This window comes from Monodelphis domestica, chromosome 2, assembly GCF_027887165.1.
Source record: "Monodelphis domestica isolate mMonDom1 chromosome 2, mMonDom1.pri, whole genome shotgun sequence".
NCBI classification, from domain to species: Eukaryota; Metazoa; Chordata; class Mammalia; order Didelphimorphia; family Didelphidae; genus Monodelphis; species Monodelphis domestica.
In genome coordinates, this window is record NC_077228.1 from 242,425,596 (window position 1) to 242,437,806 (window position 12,211).

The following is a 12,211-nucleotide window of genomic DNA, read 5'->3' on the forward strand; positions in this document are numbered from 1 at the left end:
CTTATTCTCTCAGCAGAAGACCTTGCCTACTTTGTTTCAGTCTCTTGAGGAAGGGGATGATCCTTCCCCCTGGCCAATGCTAATCCACTTACCCTTGACTGAGGACCTAGAGAAGGGTGTGGTTAACAATGTCAAACATTTCTAAAAAAGAAAGAGAACTGAAAAAAGGGAAATGGATTTGGCAATTAAGAGAGCATTTGGTAACCTTGTTGGTAACCTTGGAGAAAGCAGTTTCAGTTGGGTGATGAAAAGCCAGATAGCCAAGGGTTCCAAAATGAGTAGAAGTTGAGAAAGTGGAGACAGTGAGACAGTTTAAGGGGTTGGGTGGGTCAAGTAGGGATTTTTTTTTTAAGGATAGGGCAGATCTGGGTATGTTTGTGGGCTTCGCAAAAGCCAGTAGATAAAGAGATTAACAATTAGTGAAAAGGGAATGATTAAAAGGTAAAACTCCTTGAAAGTGAGAGAATAAAAAAATTGAGAGCTGAAATAAACTTTAGAGGCCGTCTAGAATAACGTGACTTTATAGATGACACAAATAAGGTTTAGAGTTTTAGTGACTTGCTCAAGGTTAGTAACAGTGCCAACATCTGAATGCAGGTTAGTATTCCTTCTTGTTGTTTGTTCAGTCGTGTCTCACTCTTTGTAAACCTATGAAGATACTGGAATGGTTTTCCATTTTCTTCTCTAGTGAATTAAGGCAAACAAAGGTGAAGTGGCTTGCCCAGAATCACGCAGCTAGAAAATATCTGAAGCCATATTAGAACTTTTCTGATTCCAGAACTAGTGCTATATCCACTGAGTTATACTTAACTGCCTCCATATCTATATATGAATATATATGAATATAGTAAACATTAAAAGGAAGAGGGGTTGCTGAAAGATAGTGGTACCAAAAAAAAAAAAGGCCTAGAAGGCATTTAGGTGATGTGATGAATAGAACAATGGACCTGAACTCGGGAAGATCTGAATTCAAACCTAGCCTTAAATACTTAAAGCTCCTTAACTATGGACAAGCCTCTTAATCTGTCTGCTTTAGGATTGTTGTCTGGATAAAATGAGATAATATTTGTAAAGTACTTTGAAAACCTTAAAGCATTATATAAATGTTGCTGCCTGATGTGTCAGTGAGAAGCAAGAAGCAAGCCTATTCTTCCTCCAGGCTTAGAGTACATTCCATGAGGGCATGAATACATTCAGTGCTGGAAAAGGTATCAAAGGATACAAGGTGGGGTTAGGCGAGGGACCTAATAGGTCTCCTAGACTTCAAGGACATGGAAGAAGTCTATTATGAGTGGCAGTTTGTTAACAATAGAATGGGAGATTCTGGGGGATAGTGGACAAGGGAAGGTAGAGATAATATAGATAGTGTGGTATCAGAAGGAAGTAAGCTGTTCCCTAAGCAACCTATGACTCTGAATCATAGGAATTCAGAGAGGTGGACATAGGCTAATATTGTCCCACCCTTCCCAGGAGCAAAGATAATAATGTTTTAACCATCACTCCCCAAGCAAGAGGATGAAAGTGGTAGCACTGGGGCATTAAAGGCAGGAGTTTAAGACTCAGGGTGGGCCTAAATCTGGGGCCCAGCTAGTTATAAAGAATTAAAGTACAGTAGATTTCCTTACAAATGAATCCTTTTTGGTGCCACATGAAACTTATTAGTTTGTATTTTATTTTTATTTCTAACTGTTTTTGATGCAAAACTTTACTTTTGACTGTTTTCGATCAAAACACATTTGTTAACAGATTAGTTACTTACCTTATTATAAAATCACAGAATTCCTATTACTTGGATGCAAATGACTTTGTTGTTCAGTCTAGTCTGACTCTTCATGATTCCATGGACCATAGCAAGCCAGGTCCTTCTATCCTCTACTATCTTTTAAAGTCTGTCCAAGTTTCAGTGACACTATTCATCTTTTGCCATCCCCCTTCTTTTGTTTTGAGTCTTTCCTAATATCAGGGTCTTTTCCAATTAATTTTGTCTTCTCATGTGGTCAAAGTATTTAAGCTTCAGCTTCAGTATCTAACCTTGTAGCAAGTAGTTTGAATTAATTTTTTAAAATATTGACTGATTTAACCTCAGTTTCTTCATCAGTAAAATGAAGGGCTTTGACTAAATAATCTATAAGTTTTCCTCTAAATCTTCAATTCTATGACCATTACAGATATGTCCAGGATGGATGACTTTAGTTTTTTCAATGTTTGATCAAGCTCTAAGCACTACATAGTACATGCTTCTGCTAGTTTCCTGGCCATTGAAACAAACTGCTTTCATCATCCCCTTCCACTGGGGGAAGTCTTAGAATGCTTGGGATAGTCATCCCTCCCAAATCACCTACAGACTTGAGGTCTGTTGGTTATCTTCAATTTATTTTAGCCATGTGCTGAGATGATTTTACTGAGATATAGTTGCTATGCATGGTATTATATGCCATAGGTACGCATAGCTTTTTGGAACCACAGGTGAGAGTTGAATGGCAGGTAGACAACAAAGGTGAATGAGAAGCCCTGAAAAGTGCTGAACAAGAGCTCACACCAGAAGTGCTAGTCTTCCCTGAACACCCCATACACCTCAAACTCATCCACTGCATCCTGGGATGTCAACAGTCATGTTGACTTTTGTCCTGCCACTGGACTTCAGTGACTATAGAAGAAAGAGTGAGGCTAATGAGTGCCTTTCTTAAATCCTACTCACTCACAAGTCATCACCTTCATGATGTCACTGGTCTGCTCTGAAAATGACAGATGAAGAGCAGACAGATATACCTCTCTCCCAAAATTATGCCCTAGATTATGAGACAGGTTTGATGGAAAAGATCTCTATGATCTTTTCATGGAAATAGAAGACCAGGGAAGTGACTGGTTTAAGGTCATACAGAAAGTTACAAAACTATAACAACCTCATTTACTAATTTTTACATTTGGTGTTATTTCTATTGCACCCCCTTGCATTCCATATTATTTAAAAACCCTAGATTTCTGTCTTGTGACAAGGAAATCACTTTAAAAGACTGATATATATTAATTTAAGGTCGCCAAGGAATTCAGCTATGTAATTCCTAAATGAAAACTCAAGTCAGCAGTCAACCTTTTATGAAGTTTAATTACAAACAGGAGGAAGAAAAGTATTAGAGATAGAGATAGAGAAAGAGAGAGAGAGAAAGGGGAGAGAAGGGAATAGGGCTTAAATACCCCCTCTGTTTAGGCTGGGCCAAAAGGCCCAAGCCCTTAGATAGCTGAGGCAAAGAAAAGAGATCAGTCCCTATCATTCACGTGACCAAAATGGAGAAACAGTCTCAGGGGCCTCCACCTCCAGCCTTCTTCAGAGCAAGCCTTCTCAGAGCACAACCTCTCAGAGCACAACCTCTCAGAGCAAAACCTCTCAGAGCAAAACCTCTCAGAGCAAAACCTCTCAGAGCAAAACCTCTCGCCTCCTTCAGAGCCACCTCGCTCAGAGCAAAACCTCCTCCTCTTCTCTCCTCAGACCCCCCTATCTTTAAGGAAACCATCCAAGTTCCCTCCCCTCAGTTCTCACATCTACCAATCACTGTCCATGTCTCCCCTGTGCCAATGGTGGTTCTAGTTTAACCCAGGACCGCCCAGAGGTCTGTGGTTTTGCACATGTCTGTTGAAGGTCATATTCTCAAATAATTAAATCTTGATCCTTTGCTGCAGCCCTTCCTAAATTCTGTTACTCTGAGTAGGGTGGACATTGGAAGTTCCTCCTGGTTCTGTCATTCCAAGTATTTCTATTGTATCAATTCTAAAATCAATCATCACTCAAAGAACTTCCTGTTCTATGCTTAAGCATAGGTCAAAGCCCTTTCCATTGTTCAGCAAAAGGTTTCTGTCCTAAAGTAATCTTAAGTAGGAAGGAGAAGGACCCTCCCATGCCAAGGGGGGTTCACATTCCAATAGACTATCAGTAGGAAATTTTTCAAGTATGAAATTTCCCAATGGTGAAATTTCCAACATTTATAAGTCTAAGAAATTTTAAGGTTTACAGTCTTAGAATAGATACTAAGTATGATTTCCAAGGCAGAAGAGCAGTAAAGGCTAGGCAATTGGGGTTAAGTGACTTCCCTAGGGTCATATGGCTAGGAAGCATTTGAGGCCAGATTTGAACCAGGATCTCTCATCTCTAGGCCTGGTGTTCTATCCAATGAGCCACCTAGTTGACCCCAGCCATATAGTCCTTTAATAAATCAAGGATGTATAATTTTATCCATGTAATAAATCAAGCCCTGATTGGCATTTACTGATTTCTAAGATATAAATGCTCAAGCTAAAAATTTAACAATCCTGCACAAAAGTCAGTACGAGTTGGCTTCAATATATCCTAGATAGTCTTTTATCATAGTCAAAATTGAAGCTTTTCTTGTATGTCTTATGCTGGCTAGGGGCAGCAGAGAACAGAGTTTTAGACATGGAGTCAGGAAGACTGAGTTTGAATCTGGCCTCAGACACTTACTAGTGTGACCGTGAGCAAGTCACTTAATCCTGTTTGCCTCAGATTCCTCATCTGTATATGAACCTAAGAAGGATATCACAAACTAGTGTCTTTGCCAATAAAAATTGCAAATGGGGGTGATGAGGAATAGGATGATTGAATGGAGTGATGAGAAGGATGATTGAAACATCTGAACCACCACCACAACTTATGCTGACTGTCCTGAATTTGTTTCATATTACTTGCCTGTGGTACCAAAATGGCTCATTGCAACTATAAGTGTCATATAATAGTTACCCATTGATTTGACTTGACAGTACAAACCACAGCAAAGTTTAGGAACTTTGAGACTGAAAGAACCCCAAGAAACCAACCTCTAGTGTTACAATGCTAATTCAACCAGGGATAATTATTGTGTTCGATATATAAGTTCTGTTTTTAGAAAGAACATATTCCTGAATACTACTGATATAAGGCAAAATCCTGACTCTGCATGTAGATTCATCTGTTCCGAAACTGCTAAATAAGCAGATAAAGGAGGGCTGGTATAAAACTGGTCTTTATTAGTCAGTGAGAATGGACAGAACAATATAGACCACCTTATGAGAGGCTTTCTAAAGATTCCCAAAACATTTCTATTCAACACATGAAATGACAATTTCAGCTAAACTTGAATAAGTTACCCTCTTGTTGAAAATCAATAGTTAAACTTTCTAGGTAGCATTATTTTACATGCCTTAAGAAGGGTCTTTTCTGAATTTTTTTGCTGGAAATTCAGAAAAAAATTTAGCTCTACTGCTGCTAGGAATTAGGAAGGAAGTGTATGGGTTTTCCTGATTGAGTGAAAGTGTTCTAGACTTTGAGTCAGATGATCTGGGATAGATTTTGTGATTTGACACTAACTAGATCACCTTTTGAGTTTCATTCAGAGAGACAAGTATTTGCATCTGCAAAATGGAGAAAATTTCTTCCCTGTCTAGTTCACAAAGTCATTGTAGGGATGAGAGAAAATATCTTGAGAGCACTGTGGAAAGTAATAAATAAATGTAAGCTAATTTTAAGTATTAATAGTGGCAGGAAAAAAAATTAAACAACTCCTAGATAAATACAGAGAGGGACTTAGGAAGATTGGACTTAGTGAATCAGGTTGTAAGAAAAACACTTTGGGGCTCTCTAACAGAAGACTAGGCAAAAAAGCATAGCATGTTATAACAATTCTGCAGAAGTCAGGGATACTTTACACTTGTTGCCAATCTAAGGGCTTTTTTGCAGAGACATAACAGAGAATGAGCATGAAGTTGATGATTGTTGCTTTAATGCCTGAGGGAGTGGGCAGCTGGGAAATTGACACAACTGACAGAGGCCAGCTTGACTTGCAGGAATCAGAGATGAGGTGGCAGGCTGACCTTGTGCTTGAAAGGTAGGGTTTTGAACTGGCATTGAAAACTCAAACAAGAGAAAGTTGCCTGAGTATATAAGGTGGAAGAAAACTGAATACATATTGGAATGTTCAGTGACAATCACCTACACAGTTAAAATCATTATCAAGAGCACCTTTTTTGAACACAAGTAATACCCCCAGTTAACAATGATATGAACAGGAGCTGATATCCATTCTACATGTATTCTAGAAAAGAAATACTTAATATTGTAAAGATAATTTTAGCATTGTGACTTAAAATCTAAATTTAATTTGGCCACCAGGGAAAATCCCAACAATAAAATACCTAATTTCAGCTGGAAATTTATGATGATTTAATTGATATAGTGAAGGAGATTAAGGAGAAGGAAGAAGGAAAAGGAGTAGGATTTCTCCCCCCTGGCTAGTACAGGGCAGGAAGATTAGAAGATGTAGAAAGTAAGGTTTTGGAGTGTGAAGGAGGAAGGAGTCAGTCTGAACTCCAAAAAGGGCTCAGCCAAAATGCCCGAACCTGAATCAGCTCAAGGGCAAACTCACCACCAAACTCAGACAAATAACTGCCACCACTCCAAGATGTCAGAACGCCTAGCATGCTGCCAGCCAGAGTCGCCTTTCCAGGGAAAGACAGAGAAGAGAGCCAGTGATGTGCCTTATTTAGATGGTTTTACATCACTTTCCTGTGTCTCACCTGTACCAATGATAGCTTAGCTTGACTTAGGACAGCCCAGGGGTCTGTCTGCTTTTTTTCTACCGTGTCTGTTGAAGGCCATATTTCTCAGATACTTAAGCCTTGAATTTGGTGCAGACCTTCCTAATCTTGTTAAACTAAGGAGGGTGGAGAAATGTAGAGTTCCCAAGACCTGATTCTGTTAGTCTAAGTATCTCTATTGTTATTAATCAGGAAATAGCTAAATTACATCTTCTAAAGTATGGTCTGACTAGGGTGGAATAGTTTTAAATTCACAATATACCTTACACAAGAACATGATAGTGAAATGCTTCATCAATATACTTATCAATTATTTATTAAGCCTCTTCACTACTCGCAAGGCATCATAGAAGATAAAACATTGGGAAATATATGAGATATAAAACTTGGTACCTGTCCATTAGGAATTCATAATCTAATAGGGAAGGTAAGATATACCCATAGAGTACAGAGTAGTTAAGTATAGAGCAAAGGAGCAAACCAAGTACTAATAGTTGAGAGAAGAAATGTTCAGGGGGTTAAATAATGATTCAGCCTAGATTTGCCTTGTGAACACTTGCATAGGTAACCTCACTATACACAACTCTCTATGTACATCAGTAGACTGCTTTTATATGAAAAAAGTTTCATGAAGTGAAGAAGTAAAATTTGTTTCTGGATGAGTTAGTCTCCCCAAATTGGACCATCTGTCTGTAAACAAAGTTAGTAAAAATCAATTCCTAACAAGTCAACAACTACCTAAATGTAAATTTGCTGCTACCTAATTGAGCTCAGATGAGCAATATCCTTCAGAAGTAAAACCCTTGACTAATGCTACACCATTTCATACTTCCCAAAACAAAGTTTAGTTTAACTGGGCTAAACCAAATTCTATCAACCAAATTTCAACATGAATATTTCCTTGAAAGTGGTAAGATCCAGAGGAACTCCCAAACCATGGGACTTCTACCAAGGTTTTCAGAAACAATGAGACTTAGCATAGTTGTTTTGTTTTGTTTTTAATTAAGACGTCATCACCTTGTGCTACAATTTAAACCTCAGGGAGAAAAACTGCCAGGATGAAGATACCTCAAATTCTAAAATTTCTATAGTTACATGCTTTCCATATTACATCATGTCAAAGGACATCATTTGAAATGAAGTATAATTAAATGTATTCAATAATGAAATGATACATTTATTAAACCCCTATTACTTGTAAGGTATCAGCATAGGTACAGTGGGAGATAGAATGATATATATGACATGCAATTTCCTTCAAAATAAAGGATAAGCAAGTTTCTAAATAGGGGCCTTGCTAACAGTTTATACAACCTCTTGCTCCTGCATACACCAGTAGAACTACCAAAACTTTGTTATTTGTTTAAAATGAATTCTCAGTATTAATGTAGAACTGTACTGAATCAGTAGAACTATCTTTCTCAATGTTTTTGTATAGGATTTGGCAGGTTTTTCACAGGAATTCTGTAATATTAGAATCCTAAACTAAAAGAGGCATCAGAGGTGAATTTGGAACCCTATCTTTATTTTACAAATGAGAACTAAAACTCAGAAAGGTTAACTGATGCTTCCATGTGTCACAGATTTTTACAACTAACAAAGACTGGGATTAAACCCTGTTCCTTTGATTCAAATCTAGTCTTTGCATCCCACTGATTCATTAATTGGTAGTGATAATGATCACGGATTTTAGTCAAGTATTGGACAGCAAGTTAATAGCTAACATCTGTAGAGTGCTAAAGATTTGCAAGGCATTTTACATATAATATCTCCACTGATACCACTTGGCAAAATCTTAAAGAATTTCATGTTCACAACTCTCCTGGGATGTGCCTTTTCAGGTTATCTGATGAAAGCCATCAAAATGTTACTGTGACAAGAAAACTAAAATTGGAGTCAGAGGACCTAGATTTGACTCCTACTTCCACTCTTGACTATTGTAAGGCCTTCAGCAAATCAGTTTATCTCCCTGGGCCTCAGTTTCCTGCTCTGTAAATTGAATACTGGAGTAGGCATTTTGTAAGGTCCCTTTCTACAGGATTCTGATGAAACTTTCAAAATTATTTTATCCCATTCTTGTCCTATGTCCATAGCCATAAACCAGTGAGTAATTTGGATAAAATAGAAGAGTATCTATCACTAAAGCAAAAATCAGGAGAACTCAACTTAGTTGAAATTAATAGCCCTCATTAATGTCAGGAGGATCTTTGTGTCAGTACCCCAAGTCACTTCCTTACTCTGAGTCTAGGCTGGTCCCTTTTTTGGAAGGTAGGGGAGGTTGAGTAGGAAGGAAGGGTTTGGGGGCTAGGACATGGCTGGTTGTTGTGATGAGTATTAATGCCTACTGGATGAACTCTACATGGTAAGCTATTGCTGCTGATACTCATGGCTCTCAAGCACCAAACAAGCCTGTAACTCACAACTTGGCCCTACAACACCCACTCAGAGGCAGTGGAAATTTCGAGGCCCTTTCCTTGTTCCCTAGCAGGTTGTGCACTCCTCTCCACTTTAAAGTTTGGTCTGTCCCAGAAGATCCTACTGCAGGACTCCATAAGTCTATTTCTTGGAAGGGTTCTGACCAGAGAAAACTCAAACCGGATTCAAGGAAGCTGGTTCGGGCCCGAATTCAGAATTTTAAGTTTTCATTTAATTCAGTGAGATTAGCCCAAAAAAGCAGAAAGAGGGAGAGGATGAGAGAAGAGGATGAAAGTGCTGTCTGTGTAGAAGAGGAGAAAGTGGGACCAGGCTCGAAGGCTGTGCACACCATTTCCAAGACAGAAAAGCGCTGCAGGGGATTTGAAGAAGAGCAGGCTGGATTCCGTGCTCTCACCCCACTTAGTTCAGTTCCTCCCGCCCCTCAACCCCAGTTCCCTAATGCAAAGCTCTAAGTTCATCAGGCGGGAACTGACCAAGGGAGGCACTGCGCCTGAACACACCCCCAAGCGGTGCCTCTCCTGGCTACTGGCACATCCTTACTCTGGCGCTCACAGTGGTGGAGTGGTTGGTGCTTTGCCATCCTCGACGCTGGCTTCTGATTTGGGTGGGAATAGAGAGACCCGTTACCTGTCCTGCTAGATAGAACCCTTTCATCCCACCCGCGCCCAGCCCCACAACCTTACCTCTAACAACTGCACATAGCTTGAGGGAAACCAGCCACGGAGTCCGTCCTCTTTCTGTCCTTCCCACCAGCCCCCGTCAGGGACTTGCAGCACGGTGAGCACCTCTCCGGCGTCGAAGCGAAGCCCCTGACGGTGCCGCTCCCCAGTGAAGGGGTACAGGGTTTGGCAACGAGAGCCGGACATGGCTCTGATGCCTGGGGCTCACAGCGCAGCCTGCATCGCTCCTCAGCCCGGAGCAGTGGGCAGCAGGGCAAGGCAACCGAAACCCTAGGCTCCTTTGGAGCCTCTAGCAGTCACGGGCTCAAAGAACGCCTAGGTTCTTGGGCTCCACAGGTTCCCCGAGTCCCACGTTCCCGGCTGCAGATGCTGTCTGTCCAGGGCTCGATGTCTAGCTGGGCGTTGGGTCTGCGTTCTAAGACCGAGAAGGGAAGGGAGGGAAGAAGAGGAGGTGGAGAAGAGAAGAGGACTCCGGCGTGGAGCTGGAGCTGGAGCTGGGTGACCGTGCTCGGTGACGCCCTCAGGCTGGGCTGCCTTTGAGCTCACAGCTTCGAGCTCCAGGCTTCGCTCGGGAGGGGGCGGGGCCGAAGAGAAGAAGACTGAGCTGCTTCAGATCTTGGACTCCTTAAAGAACTTCCTAGGGACCTGGAACCCAGGCTGGAACACACAGCGGACATAGCCGGGGCTTCCCTACCACGCGGAAATACGCAGCTCTCCCAAGAGGTGTGTCCCAAAACTGCGCGGGCCGGCAGGGGCTGCTCTTGAGGCGGGAGGGACCCAGAGAGAAGGGGGTCAGAGCACACCCAGACAGCGGGCGGGGAACACAGAGATTATATTATGGAGGGGAAGACGGATGAGTCCGGGAGAGTGCTGGCTAAACCATAATGATACTGGGGCACTGTCCCATTTGGGGGATCAGTTGGCCTCAGTTGAATGTCCTCTCCATTTAAGTTATTTTTTTAAAGATCTCATACTACTTTCTAAAGTATCATTAATACAAAATCACCCCATCCACAAAGCCGTTGAACACTTGTATGGAGGGGATAAACACCCCACTATACACTACAGAGCTGTGCATAACCTAGGCAAGCCCTCTAGTGAAGTGGGAGAAAAAATGTTGAATATGGATTCAAAAACCTGTATTAAAATCAAAATTCTAAACACCTATGTGATCTTGTACAAGGCACTTAACTTCCTCAGACTCAATTTCCTCATCTGTAAAATGAGGATGGATCTCTTAAGGTCTAGCACTAAGCATCACTCCCAATATTTAGTATAATATGAAGAAATAGATCATAAATCTAAAGTCCCGAACAGCCAAGCAGGTTAAGGAACTTGTTTGTAGTGGCACAGGTAGGTAGCAAGTGGGAGAGACAGAATTTCATCATACAGAGACTTTGACTCCAAAGTCTTTGCTTGTTCCACCAAGAAATTAAGAACTAAAAAGGATGGATGAGGAAGTAGTAGAGCATGTGAAACAGATTCTAGTCCTTTATATGCCCTTATAACAAATGTGGGACATTGAATCATTCTTTTACCTCTAGAGTTCAGTTTCCCCTTTCCCCCTTCATTTATTTATCACCTATACCAGACCCAGAAGTGTAACTAGTTGAATCTGGGGCTAATAACCACAACAGAAGAAAGTTCCTTACTGTAGGAGCTAGTTCTCAACTAGAAAGGACTGTCAACTAATGAGTTTAGAGCTCTCCCTTCTTCTGCCAGGAGGCAAGAACCTCATGAAGTCTTTGAGGGACTCAATGTAGAGAGGCTTCTACTAATCCTAGGCTAAGAGTTGTTGAGCATTAGTACTCTTGCTTAAAAAAGTACTTATTACACTCCTGCTGAAGAGGATACAGTACAACATAGTCCATAACTGAAGGTAGTGTAGAAGAATGATGATCAAACTCAGAGATCCAGCAATTCAATCCATTCAATTAAGCCCTGAAAATAATCCAGTCTCTCAAACCAGGTTGGTAGCACTGGCATAGTGGCTAGCAGCATCCAGGCCCAAAGAGGAGCAAGCTAAGCAGCTGAGTAACCTCCTCAGCCCATCTTAGTAGTACATTTTACTTGTCCAGTCAAGACAACACATATTATAAGGAGTAAAACCACTTGTCCAGTAAATATTTCATGCCCTTCAATGAACGAGCCCAACTGCTCATTAATCACTGGATCACTGATACAATGCTCTATAATGAACTAGTATCTGGAAAAAGAAAGAAAATCAAGGACTGAGGTTCCAGAATAATAATTGACCACATAATGTTCCATATATATTGCTCACTATTGTCTTTTAAATTTATGCCCACTCTCTCTGTGTATTTTTGGAAGACAGGGCCCCAAGTTTTTTTTTTTTTTTTTGGGGGGGGAGGTTGCTTTGTAAACATTGTACTCACAAAGTCCTTTGAATAAATATCTTCTTTAAAAGCCTGAGTATACTGGCCAATTGTTAGCAGAAGAATACTTGTAAGAGCTCTGCAACTACAGGTGAGGAGGAACCACCGGCAGAGTTG

At 40.8% G+C, this 12,211-nt stretch overlaps 1 protein-coding gene across 2 annotated transcripts in view; it reads right to left on the bottom strand.

Annotated features, from left to right (window-relative positions):
• Positions 1-10,451, bottom strand: part of GAS7 (growth arrest specific 7) — a 337,244-nt gene extending 326,793 nt beyond the window's left edge. The window contains exon 1 of one of the 2 annotated variants that reach the window (XM_001371424.4): positions 9,702-10,451. In XM_001371424.4, coding sequence (XP_001371461.2) covers positions 9,702-9,884 — 183 coding nt within the window. In that variant the 5' untranslated portion in view covers positions 9,885-10,451. The remainder of the gene's footprint in view (positions 1-9,701) is intronic. The other variant, XM_056817434.1, reaches the window with a different exon arrangement.
• Between the last annotated feature and the right edge of the window lie 1,760 nt (positions 10,452-12,211).